The 21642-nt window shown below is 47.8% G+C and overlaps 1 protein-coding gene across 2 annotated transcripts in view; it reads left to right on the forward strand.

Moving 5' to 3' along the window:
• Positions 1-21642, forward strand: part of agap3 (ArfGAP with GTPase domain, ankyrin repeat and PH domain 3) — a 139814-nt gene that overhangs the window by 61662 nt on the left and 56510 nt on the right. For both annotated transcript variants that reach the window (XM_029253789.1, XM_029253788.1), the window contains exons 2-7: positions 10695-10753; positions 13959-14046; positions 17225-17310; positions 18608-18749; positions 19013-19147; positions 20150-20277. In XM_029253789.1, coding sequence (XP_029109622.1) covers positions 10695-10753; positions 13959-14046; positions 17225-17310; positions 18608-18749; positions 19013-19147; positions 20150-20277 — 638 coding nt within the window. The remainder of the gene's footprint in view (positions 1-10694; positions 10754-13958; positions 14047-17224; positions 17311-18607; positions 18750-19012; positions 19148-20149; positions 20278-21642) is intronic.

Below are 21642 nucleotides of genomic sequence, written 5' to 3' on the forward strand. Positions count from 1 at the left end.
GGACTGTGTATCTGGTTACCATGGTAACTTAAGATCAGATACACTATAGGTATTCCCAGAACTGTTTTCATATGTGATGGTTATTTCCAACAGTCAGGCATTTGTTTAAATTATTGATCATAATTAAACAGGCTGTGTGAGTGTGCCTACCAAAGGGCATGAGTAACAAAAATAAGTGAAATATTTTTGCTGAAGGAACTATGTCTTTATTCTGAAAGCAGGTGTGCGAGCACAGTGCTTAAGCAGTCCCTGTGTTAAATTTCATATCCACAATGAAAATATCTCTTGTAGCTGATTCGTCTTTATTTCCTTTAGTCATGAAAAATATTCCCTCTTATTTTGTGTGTGTGTGTGTGTGTGTGTGTGTGTGTGTGTATGAATGTTTTTGAGTGACAAGGGGGTGTTAGTGTTTTGAAGGCGATGTTAGTGTCTGTTAATGTATCTTAGAGGGAGTATGGCAGTGCTGTCACGGCTGAGGAATGTGTGAGCATGGCCTTAGGGCCACTTCACCTGCCTCTACCTGCCTGGGCGTTTGACGACCTGCCGTGTCGGCAATCCCTGCGCAGAGGCGTCGAATTGGACGCTGGGCTGTGGAGGGGAGGAGCTTAAACAAAAGAAAATGGCCCTTTTAAGCAACCTGTGTGGGTAGGGCTCAGCCATACAGGCTCGCAAGCCATTTAAACCCCCCAGGGCCCCCCAGCATAGACCACAGATGAACTGTCTGTTGTATTGTGCCACAGCACTATGTTTCTGATCGTTACTCTTTTTCCATGTCTGAAGACACTTGCCCAGTGGCCATCCCACCTTAGGGCGACACGGTGGCATAGCGAGTAGAGCTGCTGTCTCTCAGCACCTGGGTGGTGCGAGAGGACATGGGTTTGATGCCTGCTCACTCTGTGTGGAGTTTGCATGTTCTTCCTGCGTCTACGTGGGTTTCCTTCAGTTGCTCTGGTTTCCTCCCACAGTTCAAAGACATGCTGTTTAGGTTCCCCCATAGTGTATGAGTGCCACAGAGAGAGTGTGTTTCACTGATGTATGGATGAGTGACCCAGTGTAGGTAGTGTATCTAGCAGTGTAAGTCACCTTGGTGAATAAGGTGTGTGGGCTGGTAACACTACATAGAGTTCATTGAAAGTCTCTTGGGAGAAAAGCATCTGCTAAACAAATGTAAATGTGTTACTTCAGTACTGCCGTTAGGGCAATTTCGCTGTATGAAATACACCCAGAAAGCAGAGCCGCAGTGCTGCTGTTGACAGTACTGCAGTGGTACTCTGCTCTACCTTCTTGAGCCGACGTCATTCACGTGGCACAGCTGTCTCATGGAGAGACCGTGCAGCCGCCTTTGTGCTTGCTGTGACCATGCCTCCTTGGTACGAAAGGAGAAATGGGTCAGAGTTGAAGTAACTGCAAACCCTTATAGTAAATCTTTACCAAGGTGATTAGCGCCACATGCTGTTGAGTGCTCGCTTCTCCACACTGCCATCCATTTCCGTTTTTTCCTTCAGTAGACAACTTTCTCCAAAGCCACTTACAATGTTATTTACCCATTTATATAGCTTGGTAATTTTACTGGAGCACTTTAAATTAAATGTCTTGCTTAAGGGTACTACAGCTGGTGATGGGGTTCAAACCTGTAACTTTTGGGTCCAAAGACAGGACCTCTAGCCACTATGATACCAGTTGCCCCATTTTTACAGTTAACCACAGTTCAGTGAACAGGCTTCATGCACAGTTGGATCAGCAGTGCTTCATGACATTGAGCATTCAGTCAAAGCAGTACCTGCAGGGTCACAGTAGTATGCAGATGTCAGTCAAATCTCAAATAATACTTTGGGGTCCCTTGGGCCTCTCGTGGCTGTCCTGTGGTCTCGCTGCATGTTCTTCACTCAGCTGATAAAAGGGTGGAACAGTGTGATACTTATTGTTTCATGGCATTTATCCTGGAGATGGGTTTGCACCACTCCAGCTTATATGTGGCTTTCATGGAGGGACGTAAGTTTCTAGAACAAAGCAAATGAAAACTGTCACTTATGCTAAGGCCTGGAGGATTTTTGTTGAAGTTTAATCTTTGGATGTGACTTCACTCACTTTATACAGCACCGTTGTCATGCAGGAATTCGTCAGCCAGATGCTGTGGTGTGCAAGTGACGGACTGATGCCATGGCGGATGCCGACAAGCCGCTGTCTCACTAAACTTGCGGAAGCTCCCGTTTGTGTATGCTCTATTTTCCGTCATCAGTCATACTTGCATGGTGTGGGTTTGCTGGCCCTAGCCAACCTTGCTTGGTGTGGGGCCCACCAGCAGGAGCCCTTTGCTTTCACCTGCAGTGGGGAACTTTACTTCCCATTTGCCAAAAATAATGGAATGCGAGTCCTTTTTGTTTCCCTAATGCGCTCACCTGGTGCCGATCGCACGTCCAGCAGAGACTTCGTGGCGAGAGCCATGCAGGTGCATTATTTATAGTGCAGCCGCTTGCATAGCGCCAGCATGTCAGAGCCAGGTGATGCGGGAGCAGAACTGTTGAAGGCGTCGTCTCTGCATGCAGGGTCTTCAAGGAGTGACAGAGGTGTGGGGGAGCTGTAACACCTATGAAATGGGTCTTTCAACCAGCTCAGTTGTGTTTTTCCCTCCAAAACGGCAACAATCAAAACCAAGACAACTGGAGCAAAGCTCCCAATGTCACATGATGTATTACACCTGTTTCTTATGAGGATCCCAAATTTCAGAGCCACTAGGAGTATGGGAAAGTTTCCAGGAGTGTCACACTCACCCCTTAAACTTCCTTTGGCTTGGTGTTCTGCTCATGGTGGTCTAGTCAATGAGTAGGTGACAACAGTGGACTGAAGACCAGCAGCTGAATGTGTGACAAGGATGCCGTGTGAGAATCCTATTGTTGATGGTGGCGGACAGCTGCCGCTGAGGTCACTGTGTTAAGATGGAACCAGCATCCTGCCCAGCTTTGCGGAGCGGCTGCATGGGCCCCTGAGACAGTTACCGCAGTGATCTGGAGGTATTGTCCATACAGTAGTTGGACCCTTGCACATCCCTTGGTTTACTGTTCCAGTTGTATTCAGAGCATCATGCAAGCTTCTCTCAGCCACAAAAATGGGGCTTTTCAATCCCTTGCCAGTCAACCAGTCGCACTCATCAATTTATGAGTGGATTTTGATCAGCTCATGAAAGCCTCAACTTGGAGGAATAGACACGTGTTGCCCTGTTGGCCTTATTTATATACTTAAAAGGCAGCTCGGTCCAAAGAACATAACAAAGCGCTTTAATTCCTTTATGCTGAGAACTTCCTGAGTCAATTGAAGTCACTTAGCTGTACTCAGGTGTTCAAGAGCTATTCTTCTTTTTGACTTTTATTCTACAGCCTTCTGGCCACCATCATAGTCATTGAAGGCTAAATGAATCCAGACTGATCTGAACATGTGAAATAGGCAGGGGCTGGACTGAGGTCACACCTGTTGTCTCTGTCCCAGTGGCTATTTTGGTGATCCTCGCAGAGCGCAATGGAAGAAGCTCATCGCAGGGGGTCTTCGGGTTTGGGGGTTTTCGCACTGCAGCAACGCGATAGTGTCTCTCCTCTTCCGTGCCAGTGCCCCTGCCTGAAAGAGCCCATTCTTTGTTCCTCTCGGCGACGGGAAGCTGGGATGACGATCTCTTCAGTCACTTAATAAGCTCTGTTTTTCTAACAAGCTGGGGGCTGCGGGATCATCTTTCTTCAGTGTGACCCACACACCTCCCGCTCCTCGCACCCGGCACCGGAACGGCGTCTCTCTGTTGTCATCTTACTTCCAGCTTCTTCTCAAGTGTTCTTGCAAGCGTTCTGCTGAATGAGTGTCTCCTGGGGGACTGCTGTAATAACACTTCCTCGGAGATAAGGGGGAGGCTGTTCTGTGGGTCCGCGGCTTATCCAGATAAGGGTGTGTCCCTTCGACAAGCCTTTGCATTGTCCATGGGGCGTTGAGATGCTGCGATAATTGCAAGTGATTATGCGGGTGACCCGCGCAAATGTTGTGTCACAAGGGATAGGAGCGAATTCTGGCAAGAAAACAATCAGATTGGAACAGAGCACAAAAAAATCTCGCTTTACAGACACAAGGCAATCATGGAAAAATATACAAAAACAATGCAACAAACACAGGTCTTTGTTGTGCACTCTGAAGACCCTAAAGGAAGAATCCATCTGATTTGCATATGGTACCATAATTTGGGTCTAAATAAAAAAAAAAAAAAAAAAAAAACCCCTGGATGTTTAAGTTGCGAAATATACTTTTACTGGACGGCATTGTCATGGCCGATCAGGAACATTTTCATTGGCTTGTTCTTCTAACAGATCTTCAGCATAGCTTGTTACCATATGTACATTTGTCTTTTTTGAAATTTTTAGAGTGTGGCTCTAAAGACAAATTTTAAAGAAGATAGAAACATGCCAGTGTTGATATGTTCATGACTTGGTATGGAAATGATTTAAAACATACTTTGGCATACTGGAGTTCCTTGCTTTTCTTCAACCACAAGTTTGACCTTACGGCATGAACATTTGCAGCTTTCCTTTTAAGTGACATACAGCTCAGTAAGTAAAAGTGCTTCGGCACACAGAGAAAGATGAAGGGGCAGAAACTTGATCATCAAAGAACAGTTACTTTGTCCAATATTATAGTTCTTGTCGGCACACATTACATTAATGGTAGAATTGATAGGCAGTACAGAGATGATGATGATGATAGATGGTGGGATGTAGGTTCGTGTAGGTGTCAGGAGATCAGGAAAGAAGTGACTCTGTACGAGATGGGTTTGAGACCCTTCCTGACTGATGAGAGGGATTCAGAAGTTCTAAGGATTATGAAGAAAAAGCACTTCTTGGCTTGCACCTCATGCTTACGCACAGAACAAACAACCCAACACAGCAGCTGTTTCCAGGCAACAGAAAGTGTTTGATGAGACGTCATTTGATGTACAGTCACACCGGTGTGGGAGCAGCAGCACTTCCAGATTTCATCAAAACAGCACCCCCCCCACCCCGAGAGGGCTGGCTTGGCGTGCCGTGCCCTGCCCTTCCCTGCCCACCCAGGGCCGAGTACTCCGAGTGCTGAATCGCACCCGAGTTCAGGTTCAGGTCCCTCGGAAGCTGGCGGCTGTGACTCCACGATGCAGCGGTTGAGAGCAATGACAGTAAACGTGGGGGGAAAGGCCAGGTGTCCATTTTCAGTGAATCGGCACATTTAACATTCCTTCGATTCCACTGTCAAAGTCACTTGATTCTCTGGTTGTATTTTACAATGGCGCTCATGTCTTTTTTTCTCTAATTGTTTATAAAAATGTCGATAACTTTTAACTGCTTCCACGTTGAAACCCTTAAATACTGAAATGTGCAAAGCTCTGATTTGGCCGAAATTTCAACACAATCTGCTACGCCGGTGCAGATTAATTTGAAATGCAAATAATTTACATAGTGAATACATATTGATTTTATTTAATTAGTCATATGGCATAAAAATTGGAAGCGAATCTCACAGCTCTCTTTGAATAATGACTAAATTAAATATGTTTCTAAAATAACTGTCAGACACTGGAGCTCATTATTCACTGTAAACTAATGCAGCGCAGCTAGTTATGAAAATAGTTATGTTGTGAACTTCTCGGAACCAGTTAAGCAGATTTTCTCTGGACTCTGATTGGTGGAATCCAGGGTGGGGATGCAAATGGGATCACTGTAACTGTCAGCATCTCATTACAGTTGCCATGGTTTCGCTGATGTTTTGTTTCTCATCTGCTGTGCAGTTCAGTGTCTCGTTCCGCCACGAGTTCACCGGCTGCTGTGCTTCGACGCTTCGACGCCTGTCAAGTCACGATGGCTGGTCCCACTGTCCCGCAACCTGGCAGCTGCACAGACCCGTTTGCACGTCGTCTTTGAGGACCGCTGTGCCATTACAGTGGCGTTCGTAGCTATCCGAAAGACGTTAGCCGTCGCAGTCTCGTTCCTCCGTGCACGGACTGCTGCGGTTTGTAATTTAACTTTTCAAAGTTTCGGCAGAACTTATTTATTACGGTAGGGTACAGACAGCCCGTAGAGTTCCCCAAATCTTAAACATGTGCCATACCCAGAATCCCTCTCCCCGCCGCTGCGATATGCAACTCGAAACGGTCTGTGGTCTGCAGCCTTTTGTCTATCATTTGCATAGGAGCCGTATGCCGGGCTGGGCCGATCTTGGCTGGGTTGGGACCCGACCCTGGGCCCGCGGGCTGAATTAGACTCTTTGTGATTTATATAGGACTGGAAATGGCTACTGAGCCGGAAAATGAGAGAATCGCGGCACTACGGTTATTGCGGGACAAAGGCGCTTGTGTGTATCTGAGCTGTTGGCCACGGCTTGGAGTCGCTTCCGCTCCGCATCCGTTTGTAAGAAGAGTGGGCCACCGCTGTCCTTTACACGCTTCAGAACTGAGTTGCGAATATGACTGCTGGTCTTGCATACGTCTCATAATTAACGTTGCGGTTTTTTCCGGGTTTCTGTAGTAACAGCTTGGACCAAATGTACCGTTTAATATTGCCAGTTAACATGAACAGTTGATCAATTCAGTGGACGCCCTTCTGGAACTCGCTGGGCAGCACTGCATGATCACACCTCTGAAATATTTTGTGTCTGTCTTTTGCCCTCTTTATATATGTTTACGTAATTGTGTTTTTTGTCGTCTTGCTTCCGTCTTTGTTGCCGTTACCCTGGAGTGATCACAAAACTAATTATTAGATTTTGCTAGTTCTCCCCGATGCTGCTGTTTGCACATTCTGGTTTATTATCTTCTTTTCAACAGCTTGTTAAGCTGGACATCGGCATTAGCTAAAAATTAATTTGATAAAAGTGTTATCTAAATGTTCTGTAATGTATATTTTGTAATTTTGTCACCACGAAACCCACAGACAGGATTTAGCGAATGACAGACGTCGTGAACAGGTAGGCGCTGAAAGAGGCCGATTCTCTGCCCCTGGCCCCATGAGTAGAATTTAGTTTTGTAGGCCTTGGGGTTATTCTGATGTTTGGACCTTGTGGATTACAGCTGGAAGGGTTTTAACCTTGAGGGCTTTTGGAGCCCTGCTTCATCAACCCCAGAAATCACGTGAGCGTGCCAGTTAACACCTGGGCGGGGTCCTTCCATTGTGTCTCCGAGACCCACGGATCCATAATCCTCTCCGGACCCTTCATCCAGGCCGTTCCGCAGCGTTTGCTGTCCGGTGGTCGTCTTCCAAAGCAGGGCGTGGATGAGTCGTGCGGCTGCCGTGACCCATAATCCCCTCAGTGTTTCAGACTGGATCTTTCCATTGCAACTGGAAGACAAAGTTCTGACATCCTCATCCTCCGTGTCTATTTTGGGGTCTCCTCGCTGGCCTTCGGCTGACCTTGGAGCCAAGCGGGACAGTGGTGAGAGTTGTTCTGCTGCTCCAAGTCCGAAAGGCTCATTTGTAAGAGCTGGAAGCTCATTGTCTGTGCCTTCCTCCGAAGGCTTAAAATGGGCTTTTTTTTTTCTTTTTTTGAGCACATACAAGGTCACGGCATTGCTTAATAAGGCCTGGTCTTAACGGCCTTATGGTCCTGTGCTGGCCCTGCAGTTGTGTGTGTGTGTGTGTGTGATGTGTGAAGTGAAGTACGACACCAGTTTAACACTGTCTTTTTACTGTATTTACACTGCACTTTAGAGAACATGAGTCTCTGTAAATAATTGACTGCTGAAAGTCACAAAACCAGTCAAATTCCTACTGTTCTGTAAAAGGGGCTTCAGACGCCATGGGTCTTTCTCAAACTGGCCTTCGCAGCCACATCGAGTGTGTAAACGGCGCGTTGCTGAGCTTGCTACAGTTGCGTGTGTAGATTGTGGTAACCGAATCGACACAATTGGGTTCTACAAGTAATGGGCAGATCTCATCCCTAATCTCTGTCATAGGAGGGATTACCAGGTAACTAGCAATTGGCAGGTATCTGGAGGGATTAGCAGGTAATGTGAGCAGTTTACCTGGCCTCGGTACACCTTTCTGGTTGTGCTCCTGCTAAGGCCATCTCACACAACCAGAAACCAGAGCCAAATCAAGTTACATTGAAATACAGCATATATATGCAAAGTCATAAATGAACCTGTTGAAATAATTTTGTTTACCATTATTTCAACCATATTTTTAAATAGATGAGCGAACGCTTGGAAAAGCAGTGCTCCCTAATTGGCGATGCAATCGGTGAGAGCAGACGGTCCTCTTCCAACACACCCCATGCTTACTGCAAGTTTTGCGAGGAAAACATGTGGTCATATTTGGGAGTGAACCTTTTGTGTTGCCTCAAAATGCATTTTGGTCTGAAACATGGGCAATTACTGCAGTAAAAGGGCGATGATCTTGAGAAAGTCACACCTTGTACGTTTGCAAAAACACGGCGTGGACCCGAGCGCTTGTCCTCGTGTCTCAACATGCTTGAACCCATGTGAAGAGCAGGTAATTCAGGCCCTGGGAAGGAGAGCCCAGCCAGGCCTAACCGGGTGTAACCGGGATCTCGGTGAAGATTGATGTTTTGTGTGCCCTTCCCGCACTTTTTAAAGGCGATGGGGTTCAGTGCATTGCTTCTTCGGAGAGCCAGACTTTGAAAAGATGGAGATTTAAGAGCGCAGAGCAGCATGCTTTTAAGAGCATCACGCCGACTCGGGCTCCTTGTTCCGGGGTCCGGCGTCTGTGCCGTGGAGGGCCCGGTAAGATCAGATCGGAGCCGAGCCGAAGAACCGCAAACGGTTGTGTTACGCTGTCACCTCCGACAGATGCCCCGAAAGGCCAGTTGCGTTGTTTGTCCTGTCGGCAAGAGGAACCTCAACCACCGCCTTCCAAGCGGGAAATTCAGTCTGCGGTGGACCAGAGACAATTATGTGGGGAAATGGGAAGCGTCGAGATAAGGTGGCGTTGAGGGGTCGCGAACCCGAACTCGAGCGCGGTTTTACCTGGTTTTCCGTGTCTCGGCATGTCGAAGGGAACAATGGCTGCCTGTCTCAGAGTGGTTCCACACATCACCTCTGAGTAGCAAAGTGCTGCTGAGCTCACTTGTTTGACGGCGGATAATCCTCACGATCCGAAACCCCGCTTCGTTCACAAAGGCAACCGTTTTGTTCCAGCACCTTTGCGGAAGGTCACGGCATTCCGGCGTAAACTATCCGAGCGGGAAAGGGGGTGAATTATTAGGGGAAAAAAATCTTCTCTGTCCTCCTAAAACAGGTCAGAACATAGAGAGACATGAGTTATTTAATCGAACCGTGTTTTGAGATGTAATTACAAGGGAGAAAAGCCGAGCAAAACGGTGTTGAGGTGCAGTTCGCTTTCCGATAAGATGTGTATCCGCTTTCCCGCCGCACCTCTCGTCCAAGTGGCTTATATCAGCTATACGTGGGCCTTTCGCCGGTTCCGACTTGACTGCCTCTCTCTAACGTTTCGGCAAGCCAAACTTCAGATCCATCCGTATCTTCGGTGAACGTTCGGCAAATGCTGCGGGTCACTGGCTTCCGTGCAAATGTTTGTTTCACGTCTGATGGTGACATTTCCAGCTCCCATTAGTTAGAAAAATTGAAAGCGACCTGTTTGGTTTTCATCGCTCTTAGAGAGCCTTCTCCAGGGCTCCCCACCGAGCTCGCTCTCAAAAGACAGGTTGCTCTCGAAAAAGGCACAGGAGCCCAAGATAGCATGTTTTTTATTATTAGTGTTTGTTCTCCTTTTTTTCTGCTGACTTTCTGCCGGTCCGTAGAGCACGCGTGCATTACCGCAACCCTCCCCGAGCCTCTCCGCTCATTAGGGCTCCTTCTAACCGCTGTCTCCCGCTCCGCTTCAGCCTGCGTTGCTGTGGCCCTGTGAAGTTCCATCATTAAGAGGAACGGTCCCATTTGCCCGGCCCGCTTCGCTCTCGCTCACCCTCTAATAGGACGTGACAGCTTCAGCAGACCTGCCTCCCAGGTCACCACATCTTAAACCATTGAGCATGGAGTGCAGTTTGTTTACACTCCCAATTATGGCTGAACTCGCCCCAGGTGCGGTCGGGCTCGCTCTCGCTTCGGTACGGCACACGCTCCTGCGGGGAAGCACAGCCTTCCCTCGCTGTCGTGGGCTCGGGATGGACCCTCAGCGAGCTGTCCCGGGAGGTGGAAGAGTAACTAGAGGTGTGTAGGCAGTGTGTGAGCCCCAGGAGCTGCGGTTGCACAAGATCAATACTTTAAAGTCGTATGTGGACCGCAACCTGACTGACACCACCTCTCCCCCGCGTGGTTCCATATGGTTTACAGTTCCCTCTACCTGGGTAACTATGTCTCAATAGCTGTGTGTTCATCTCCAGGGATGCGTGCATACACCCGAAAACATTTACACGCACGTAGATACACACGTACACGCAGAGATACGCAGAGGTGCAAGTACATACCTGCGAACAAAACCATCCAAGTCCAAAACGTGCTCACTGCCCACTGACCGGTTGTTCGGTTCCAGCTCAGTGTTTTAAACCATCGGGTGTAAAAAGTGTGCATTAACTACTGCTTCTGTGTTTATGGCATGGCACCGGATGCGATGTTGCACTGTATGTGCTCGGCACTGCTGGATCTCCACAAGATAGGTGAACTTTGGACGTGGACCGTGCACTGCCATCAGGTCGGGCTGACTCTTCTCTCCGCTCTTTTCCAGACTCCTTCGTCAACAGCCAGGAGTGGACGTTAAGTCGATCAGTACCGGAGCTCAAAGTGGTGAGTGCGCTGGCCCTCAGCCTCTACTTATCATTTTCGCTCATTTCTGTGGACTAAGGAATGTACTAGAAGGGTTAGGCTCCCCGCAGGCGGCGGCCTCTAAGGCCACGGTGGTGCTCCGTAATGAGTTTGCACGCACTTTCCTGTCACCAGCAACATGCCCCCTTCTGTGTCGGCGAGGAGCACGGGCACGCACTGAGGCACGCCCGTGCCATAGCGCGAAGCAGGTGAGTGTAATTAGATGCGTTGGCATGGCGATGGGACTGGGACCCTGACAGTGAGTGGCATTTTTGGGCCAGGCAGGTGATGGGGCCCGGCAGGTAATCGGCGCTGCTGAACAGCGGGAGGAATTCTGCCGAACCCAGAAATTAACCCAGAAATAAACCCTGCAATCGCAGAACTGCCGACACAGACGAATCTGCCTGTAATTAGAACTTCTCTCCCAGGGACTCCAAGTGTATTATCCACTTGTCTCTGGCTCCGCATTGTGGGCGGGGCATACTGTCGGATGGGCGGTGGGCAATTAGCAGGCGCCTTCCAGGGGAGGAGCTCTTTGTCGATGATGGAATCAGGGAGACACATCAGCGGAGAAGCACCTGAACGCAGCTTGCGTCCGTTATGTACGCCTGAAATGGGCCCACAGGTGTATTTTTCATGTTTCTGCATAAGATGCGAATCCAAAGTCAGGTGATTTCATCTGAAGCATTAATTTAGAATGAATGAATGAATGAATGCATTAATGAAAACTTTATTAATCCCAGAGGGAAATTGCACATGACTTAAAAATTTAAATATTGTTTTTAACCTAAAAAATATATTTTTTAATGTTGTTCTCACCATCTTCTGTGAAATAGAGCCAAAACTAAATATTCATTTTGATTATTGAAATTGGAGGTAAAAGCCTTCTCTTCTGGGATTTATCATAAACTGAGCTAACTTGGTTTAATTTCTTTTTCACCTGTCTGAAGGTGTTGACATCCCTCAGGTCGACTCTGATAATGGATCCTTTAGCCTTTGCAGTGCAACTGTACTGCTTAAAGCGTGCTGCACCATTTTGAGAAAGAGCCCATGGATATCCAGCTCAGTTTTCCCTGGGATCACTAGAAACTGAGCAGGAGACACCTGGTCTTGGTGGAGTTCAGCATCCTCTTTGCAGGTCTTTACGGTGGACCTCATTCGTAGTTTGTGTCCAGTAGCGACCCCAAGGAATCCGCCTTTGAATCTAGGGGCCCACGTGAACTCCACATACTGTACCTAGTGAGCTGGTTCACTCCTGGCGGAATCAGAACCTGAACCCACAGCGGGTCCTCTTGATAGCCTCCCAGCTTTTTTAGAAACACACATCAACAGATTTCAGGTTACAGAGGTTCAATCCACCTACAGTTGCCACCCGTGGTGCACAGTGCATGTGGCTTTGGTGTGATGAACCAGGGTTTTTGACAGTTGCAAGCTAATTGATAGGAAAGGGAGCGGAAATTATAGCTTATAGTTCCAAATCTTTTAATTGCCTGCAAGTAGTTTACCTTCAGAACGTAGTTTATCTCCTGTAATATCCAGGAAGCAGTTGCAGACGTTACACCCTTGAAAGCTGTTAGAACGGAGACTTACGTTGTGAGCGTCTGATCCGGCAAGCCTTTCTCCTGGCGTTTTCCTTCAAAGAGACACGGGAGCATCTGCATACATCCCTTAAAACTCCCAAGTATTTCCACGGCAGGTAAACACGGCATTGCCTGCGGCGGTCTGCCTAGGGTGTGTGTTCTTCTTGCCTTCGTGCTACAAACTTCCTGCCCGGACACAACTCTGCTGTCGCGCCACAACTGCTCAACTCGTGTGGCGGGTGGTCTTTCTGATGCCCGTCCGCCTTGTCCTCCTCTCGTTCCTTATGCTCTGCTGCTGTGGCAGTTCCTCTACCCATGACCTCTAACCCCAATGTTCATACAGTATCTTGATATACAGTGTAAAGAAGCAGAAAAGTGCAAAAAAGTGGGGAGAGATGGGCACTTCGGTGTAGTTACCATAATGTTTTGTGGGTGCAATGATGCACCCCTGTCACGTGCCCTCTGCTGATATCGCTTTTGCTATGTATTCAGTAAATAACGCTGACCAAAATTGCTCCAAGGTTCCGTTTCTAATGATTTTGGTATGTTTTACTGCGAGGTTAGAAAAATAGAGTGTAGACCAGCAGGAAACTACTTGTTTGTGAAATTACATATCGGTTGTTGTGCTGACTATCAGTTCCGCTCTTTGGTGAGAAACGCCCAAGTTCCTGAGCTAAATCTGTGTCATTAGGGATTCAGTCCTGCACCTCAGAATTAAAATACCAGGCGCCAGATGTGTGGCGGATTCTTCACAAGCGAGCAGGAATAAATCAGTTTGTTACCTCTGCTGCATCCTGGCCTGGCGCAGCATGCATGCCAAATGGCATCACACTGTGTTGAAACACCATAGGGACACCTGGGGAGGTGCTCAGTTGGAAGGGTGCCGCACCCCTCCTCGGCGCCCATCTCCATAGCCATCTAGGGGTTTAAAACACTGGCACTGCTGCCCTCCGGCCCTCCAACGCCACGTCAGGGATGTCCCTAGAGGAAGGTTTACGCAAAACAACACAGACGGGTTGAAGGAGGCGGCAATGGCGCAGCCCTCAAACGCAAACGATTGTGTAGTCAAACAAGTGCTGACTGCCGGCACCATGCCGTTTGCTCAGCTGCACATTGGTGAAACGGCACTGTGATTATCCCTTCATATTTCTTAACAAACTGGATGCGAAGGGGAAAAAACACATGAGAAGTCTCATTAATACGTTGCTTTGTCTCGCCTTATAAAGGGACGCCGCCTTTGAAGTGCAGAATACATTCACGAACATGCTGTTCATACTGATGCAATGTAGAAAAAAGCATTTATTCATATTTTCCTCAGATTTATTTTTGCAGTATAGTTTATTTATCATTTTTCTGTGTACCTTCTGCCGGCATGTCAGGAAATGTAAATTACATCCAGTGTACCCACTCGATGTCACAAGGGAAGCTGTCGGGCTGCTCCAAAAACAAAGCTAATGACTTCTTGTCTCATTCATGTGCTGAACGTTCCATTTGTTCTGATTGACTGAGGCTCTCATGATAGTGGACCAGTTTAGGCACGAATGATATAACATGCTGGATATTCTTGGGCGGATTGTTGGATTAGTTAATTTTTATATCCTTGGCAGGGCATTGTGGGTAACCTGTCGAGCGGGAAGTCTGCCCTGGTCCACCGGTACCTCACAGGAACGTATGTCCAGGAGGAATCTCCGGAAGGTGAGTAAGAGCGTTTTGCACTGTTCGTCCGCACTGTTCTTCGCTTTAGGGAGAGGCTGTGGCAGGGGGTGTGGTCTCATCATGGCTGAAAATCTTTTATTTTAAAGTTATTTCAACATAATGGGAATGGTATTTGTGAGAGGTAATATTTATAACTGTTACACCAGAAAAAGACTCTTGGCTTCATCTTTGGATACACAGAAATTGGCTTGAATCGGGTCTTTGAGCGCAGTGCCCCATCTTTTACCAGTGCTTATCAGAGATGTGTATTTTGGATTTATTATTATTTTGGTATGATTAATGTTTTTCCTTGTTTCACTTGAAATTTAAGTGGCCGTATGTCAGTTTCACTGCACATCAAAGGAGACGGGGAAGGATGCGTCGGAGACTCTGAAATCCTTTTCATCTGTTAGTCTTTCTTTGCCAATTACTGACGTAAGATGGAGTAACAGCAACAGGAGCTGGATGTCCTGGTTCATAGAGAATTGGTGTTTCCAATGACAGCGAGAAACATCAAAGAAAAAAGTGGCAACAATCCAGAAACTGCGGGACAGTTCTGCAATGCAGATGTGATTTTTACCGTCTGTTTAGCATGCGATGACGTCAGGTGAACAACATTCTTGATAGTTAAATGTAAAAAGAAATCAGTCCCACGGGATTTACTTTCCTCTAAAATAATCTGTATTAATAGTCAAAGCATTTTGATGCTTGAACATGCGACGACATTTCTGAAATGCAATGGAAATGGATGCAGATTTATTTCAATAATTGTCCCGGCAAATGAAACTTTACGAAACATTGTGATTTCGTAGAGCGACTCTAAATGGAAAAAGTTTTAATGTCGGTCATGCAGGAATATTTTTGCTGCCGTCCTTTGCTTCGGGTCAACGGCCTCTCTCCCGCCTCCTTGCGACGGCACGCTAACGGTTAAGCGTCGGCCTCCGATACCAGTGTGTTCTCTCATTTTGTGCCTAATTATAGCCCATTGCAACATGAAACGCATAATTAGTTGCTGGCATTTTTTTCTGCTGAAAGAAAGAAAGGGAAAAAAATGTACAAGCTTAATTAGTGCTCTGAAAATGGATGACAGAAGGCAGGAAAGCAGAGCAGAATGTTCCTCGACTGGGGGGGAGAGGATTTTCCGAAAGCGTTCGCTTTGAAAAGGTTCCCGTGCAGCGTCTGCCGCAGAGGTCCTGAGCGCGTCGCCACGACAACGCGACACACTCTCATTCCGTGCGCACGAGGGTCTTGTTTAGGAGTAAATGGTTTTTCCCCTCGCCCCCCCCCCCCCCCCCCACGATTCCACTTTCTATCTTCGCGATTCGTTGCGCGGCCCCTCGGTTCGCCGCCGCCTCGACCGAGAGAGCGGGTCCGCAGGAGGTCTTCGTCACATGGTTCTCGCCGCTGCTCTCTGCTTCCCGCCCTTTCTTCGCTCCTCGGAGCACCTTTCCCGTCAGAGAAGCGCCGTGTGAGAAATCTGGTTTTACTCGTGAGTCATGCGAGTCGCTCCAGTGTTGTTGCGTGACCTTCATCGTGGCCAAGGTCGGTCACAAGTCTCCCGGAAGCTGCCCGCAGCCCGTCTCCATGCTGAGAGTGAAGACTGGCAGCTGCGGTGGTCTGCATGTAATGGTATGCGCTCTCGAACCCGGACTCGGGCTCCCCGCGTATCCGATTCGGGGCGCAGCCTGTGCGTGGCACCAGATCTAAAACATGCCAGATTTCTGTTTGTTACACGAATTCCGGGTGTAAACACCAGTTGGAGTTTAAATCAGAGAGTGAGTAATTATAGCCTTAGAGTCAGCTTATTATGTGTAAGGTGGCTGCATTGTGTGTGTGTGTGTGTGTGTGTATATAAACAAAGACTGATTTCCTCTTTAACAAAAACACGATTGACATAACGTGACACCTGTTCTCATCGGATCTGTGCTCTGCAGGGCTTTACGTACAGGTACTGTGTCGGTGCCAGATGAGGACAGCGGGTACACAATGTTATAGATCAGTCTTTGGAGCGCTGTGCATCGCAGAGAACTTGCACCGGACCTCCTTCTCGCTGTCTCGAATTGGCAAAGTCTGTTTCGTAAATCTTTTACGCTGTGAAGTTCTGCAGTATTCAAATCTCAATTCTAATTTCTGGTATCTCTGCCTCTCCGTATCCTATTATGCATCTACCGTCTCACCAGAACTCATGTCAGGAATATGTAACCTCGGGCTTTCGGTGGAGCCGGGATTGCGGATGAGTTCGAGATGCTCGGCTCCGTCTTCGCTCCTTTTATCTCTCATCCCCTGGTATCTGCTTCTGCAGGCTGCCGTGGCGCTGCGATGCTTATCATTCTATTACGGAGCCGAAACGCCGTGATTTCCGTCCGCGGCAGCTAATCTCTCGCTGTCTGGGCTGCGTGGAGGCTCCTCCGGGGGGCTGGAGCTCGGGAACACGCGGTGCCGAGTGCCGGATAAGCCTGACGCGTTACCCTTTTCTGGGAGCGTGATGTCACTTCCTATAACTGTGACATTGTTCTTTCTCAATTTGTGCCTTTTTTCGCAAGACTTTTGGTGACAAAAGACCATGTGGTGGAACAGGATTTTACGGACAGCCCTGGAGTGCCAGAGCCGCAATTGGGCATTGGATCGCTTAGCTACCAGCCCTCAGTGACGGCTTTCTGGGGCTGCTGTTTGAAATGGTGTAGGGAGGAGTTGGAGGAGCCTCTCGTGCACCGAAGACCCCTGATCCAGCGCACCCTTGCAAGAAAAATTGGGATCATATGTGATTTGAGATGATCGCTGGGGATGCTTAGTTAGCCAGGCTGGCTGGAGCACCAGGGAACCCGAGAGAGATCCGTACAACAGTACAACATCCCCTGATAAGCGAACTCTCAAAGCCCCTGCCTGGATCAGTGTGCAGCCATGATCTTATCTTATTAAGAAATTGAGCTCAGCAGCGTGGAGCTGTTCCTGTCCACTGACGTGTGAATTGCTGCACCTCTCCAGCGCCGTAACTGAATCCTTGAGAGAGGGCATTTGTTCTCTTGTTCAGCACATAAAATCACAGTAAGGCCGTTTCCCACGCCGCGGCTGCACGGCCGTTACCCCAAGCGTAACCGTTTCCGTTGAGATGTTTACGAAGCCCGTTAACACGGTCCTCTTGGCGTGCGCTCTCTAACGCCATTGACACCCCCTTCAGGTGGAAGGTTCAAGAAGGAGATCGTCGTCGATGGACAGAGCTACCTGCTCCTCATCAGAGACGAGGGTGGACCCCCCGAACTGCAGGTACTGATTTTAAATCTTCTTTTCTCTCGTACCCCCGCTTCCTTTATCTTGAAATGCTCTCAGCGATCATAGCCCGTGGAGTTCGCAAGAATTGTGAGACTTTTACTGCGGTGATGAGGTATTGGCTTTAACCCCCCTTCCATTTCTGGAGCATCAAACAAGACCTTGTTATTTGGGCTCTGTAGTGGTGGGGTGGGCGGATCTTCTGAAACGTGCAACCTTTCCGTGTCAGATTTCATCCTGCAGCGCCTTTTTCTGCGTCTGATTTATCTGTCCAAACGTTTATGCAACAAGACCTTTAGGAGGAATTGTGGACGTCACTTAAACTCAAACTCATTTGTCTTCTTACTGTTGGGGTTACGTTCCTGACAACAGACCACCCGAGAGTGGTGGAGGGCGCTTTTATTTGTCTGACACAGGGAAAATGTCTGTAAACCTCTTTCTGGGTTGTCATACTGCCCCCTACTGGGCAGTTATGAAATAAGACCGTGGAGCAATTTTGGGTAGGTACCTTCCTGAGGGGTTCTACATCTGGAGGTGGGATTCGAACCTGCAACTTCTGGTCCCACGGGCAGCAGCTCTAACCACTACGCTGCCAGCTGTGCCCGTACCATCGTACGTAGTGTGAAAAACCCTGCTGAAAAATCCTTCTGCATAACGTAACACAAGGCCAGTAGGACAGTGTTTAGATGCTTTGATACTTTGTACAATTACTGTATTGATTTTGTACATATGCTGTTTTTTGTATTATTTTACACGATAATTAGAAAATAATGTAACTACATAATAATGTGAATGTATAAGGTAGCGAAGCGATTAATTCCCACTAACCAGCCGTGACAAGTAGTTAAGTAGTAAAGTAGTAATCTCATCGGTCTTTGGCCACATGACAGCTGTCAGAGGTGCGTACACTTAGAAACCAGCTTGTTTGCTATATTTTTTAACATATTCTATGAACAGCACAATGTTGTTGGTTGTGGGCTAGATTTTACTGTAGTCGCTGAGAATGCTAGACACCCGGACATGGACGCGATCTCCTACCGCCTGCTCTTGTTTAAAATGAAGTTACGGGTGTCGGTGATAGAAAGCTGAAACGCTTGTCGGCTTCCTTAATAAAGTAACTGCTGACAGTCGCGTTGATGCCGTGCTCCTCTTGTCCGTATGTCTGTCGTGACTCATCCTTGAGCGCGGTGTGACGCTGCGACCCTGTCTCGCGTGTGGCCCCGCCAGCCGTCGCGCGCCGTTTTCGGCGCGGACCCTCACCGCCCTCCGCTTGTCCCCCCCCCCCCCCCCTCAGTTCGCAGCCTGGGTGGACGCCGTGGTCTTCGTCTTCAGCTTGGAGGATGAGATCAGCTTTCAGACTGTGTACAACTATTTCTTGCGGCTTTCCAGCTACAGGAACACGTCCGACGTGCCGATGGTGCTGGTGGGCACGCAAGGTGAGAGCGCCTTCCTCCGTCCCGGCAGCGTTCGGCCTTCTGCGTCTAGGGCCGACGCCAGTAAACTGGCAAAACCAGAAGTGGTATTTTAAAATAACGATTGTTGTTACTGTATTTGCCGTTTTGTTTTTCTCTTCGGATGTTTGTCGTTTATGATTTATTCAGAGCCGTAAGACTGACCCCGTCCCCCCTGGAGGCGTGGCCCCGTGATGGCTCACGGCGTGATGATATTGACCGTTCTCTCTTTGCTGTGCTCCCCAAAGATGCCATCAGCGCCACGAACCCCAGGGTCATCGATGACTCACGGGCCCGGAAGCTGTCCAACGACCTGAAGCGCTCCACGTACTACGAGACGTGCTCAACTTACGGCCTCAACGTGGAGAGAGTCTTTCAGGACGGTGAGGGCGGTGCGAAGTTGCCCGATCCCGCCGACACCCATTAGGGCTCCTGGCTTACCTATAAACATCTCGGGAGGTTGTTGATAGGAATGGCTGCGGAGTTTTGGATGTCCAGGCTCTGCTGGTGCACAGGCAGCAGTGGACCCAACGCCCTGTGGACCTTCAAGATGTTGAGCGACAGCACTGCATTGCAGGTTTCCGGTAGAAAAGCACTTAGAGGTGCCTCTCCCTCCTCAACTCACGGGGATGTGACATCTTCATTAAATACTCCAGTTTTCCTCTGAGATCCAGGCCATCCTCTTTCTTATTTCCCCTTTTTAATTGCTTTGAAGCCCCGGTTGAAATAATGGATGAACCTAAAAGGTGCCTGATCGGGCTGCCGTGGGAGGGAGCAGCACGTGGAACAGAGGAGATTCCGACCACGTCGGCGGCGGATCAGCGCCTCTCGCTGTCTGCATATCAAGTCACACCCCACCCCCACCCCCGGTGGTTCGCTGGCTGTCTGAGCCTTCAAATCACATACCGACGGGTGCTGTCCCGTTTGCTCAGGAGCGTGTGCAGCTTCTGGTTAAAACACCCCAGTGAAATGCCTGTGAAGTGCTTCCAACAGCAGTGGCCCCAGTCCCTGGGATTTAAACTCACCAGCCTTTGATCTGGAGTGCAGAATTTTGGCTACACAATGGTATTTTGGTCTTCCAGTGACCAAGCAGTCAGACCAGGCTTCAGTGAATCCAGTTAAAGGCTGTTTTTCATGAGTGTGCAGCTGTTGAGATCAGATATGAATGGTCATAAAGACTACAGTATATATTGTAACTCTATATTATAACGAACTCTGTAGGTTTACTGTGAAATTTTCATACAGTAACCATGCCTGCCAGCCCAGCTTGTCAAAAACGGCATAAAGAGTGAATTGTAAATGCCTTCTTTTATTTCTGTGTGTGTGTGTGTGTGTGTGTGTGTGTGTGTGTGTGTGTGTGTGTGTGTGTGTGTGTGTTCATCCAGTTGCCCAAAAGGTGGTGGCTTTGAGGAAAAAGCAGCAGTTGTCCATCGGACCATGCAAGTCCCTCCCCAACTCCCCCAGTCACTCCTCCGTCCCGTCGGCCTCCATCCCTTCGGTGCACATCAATCAGGTGAGGCTCCACCCACCGCGCAGGAATAGGAGGCGGGCCCATTATAGTAACTGTACCATCTCATTTGCATGAGGAATAAAAAAAGGCTTTTTTGAACTTGGGTTTGGGATTCTCATAATCAGCTATACCAGGCAGATGGAATTTACTGTTACAGAACCTCTATGTTCAGTTTAGGCATATGTATGATAATAATATATTTTTACATGTACAGTACAACATTGTGTATGTATAATAGAAAATTCTTATGGATAGAAATATAATGATGAATTCTGATATTTAAAGGCATTTTCAGAAAGTAATGTGAAAGTTAGACAGTTGTTAAGCTCACGGGTATAAGTTACCCTCTTGCCTAATTTGGCATGTTGTTTCCGGGTGTTTCTTTTCAGCCTTCTGTTGATTGTTATAAATTTCTCTAGCTTTTGGTGATGTAGATGTAGTGTAATTCTGTGCTCTGAGCCCTTTAGGCATAATTTTAGTAAAATCTCAAACAAATGGTTTTCTGACTAACCTCAAAGTTTTTAGCTTTTTTGGTTTGTTTCCATTGTTCTAATTAACTGTTTTGTTTATCTGTTCATTCATTCATTCCCTCATTCATTCATTCATTCATTCATTCATTCATCATTGGTAACCACTTGTCTAGTGCAGGTTCATGATGGTCTGGAGTCTGGCTCAGGAGCATAGGGTGTGGGAGAGAATACGCTCTGGATGTTATGTCTGTCCATCACACTCTCACTTATAAAAGCCATGTAGAAACACCTGAAATGCATGTGTTCATATTATGGGAGGAAACCCATGCAGACACGGGGAGAACATGTAAACTCCACTCTGACTGAGCCAGATTTGAACCCACGTCCAAACTTGCGGCCCCGTAGCTGTGAAGCACCAGCGTTATGCACTGCAGCACCAAACCGCAGTAATTAATGTTTTTTTTTCATTTGCATGTAACCCTAAGACGAGAATTTCTTTTTTAATGCCAGTATGACGTTAAGAAATAAAGACATTAATCATAATACAAGTTTATGTCTGTCGGTCTGTGTAGGTGCGCAACTTGCCAGACATCATGTTCATGTGTGGAAATCTTTAAAAACTCGTTTGCTGCTTTCCGGTCATTTTTGGAAACCATATGGGAAAAGTGGATGAGGTTGGGTCAACGCTCGAATTATAGCTCCTGACAGGAGCCTATTAGTGTTAAGAAATGCTATAAATAGCACATCATCTTCTATGCATACAAGTCGAAATGTTAAGCCAGGGAACATGTGGTTGAACTACTTTGGATTGTACTGGAGAGCGAGCAGTTTTTCCCTTCCGTTTGCCATTGTATACAGACCTCTGTTTGCAGGGTCAATGGATCACTGCTCACTTCCC

Source organism: Scleropages formosus, chromosome 7 (genome assembly GCF_900964775.1).
Source record: "Scleropages formosus chromosome 7, fSclFor1.1, whole genome shotgun sequence".
Lineage (NCBI taxonomy): Eukaryota > Metazoa > Chordata > Actinopteri > Osteoglossiformes > Osteoglossidae > Scleropages > Scleropages formosus.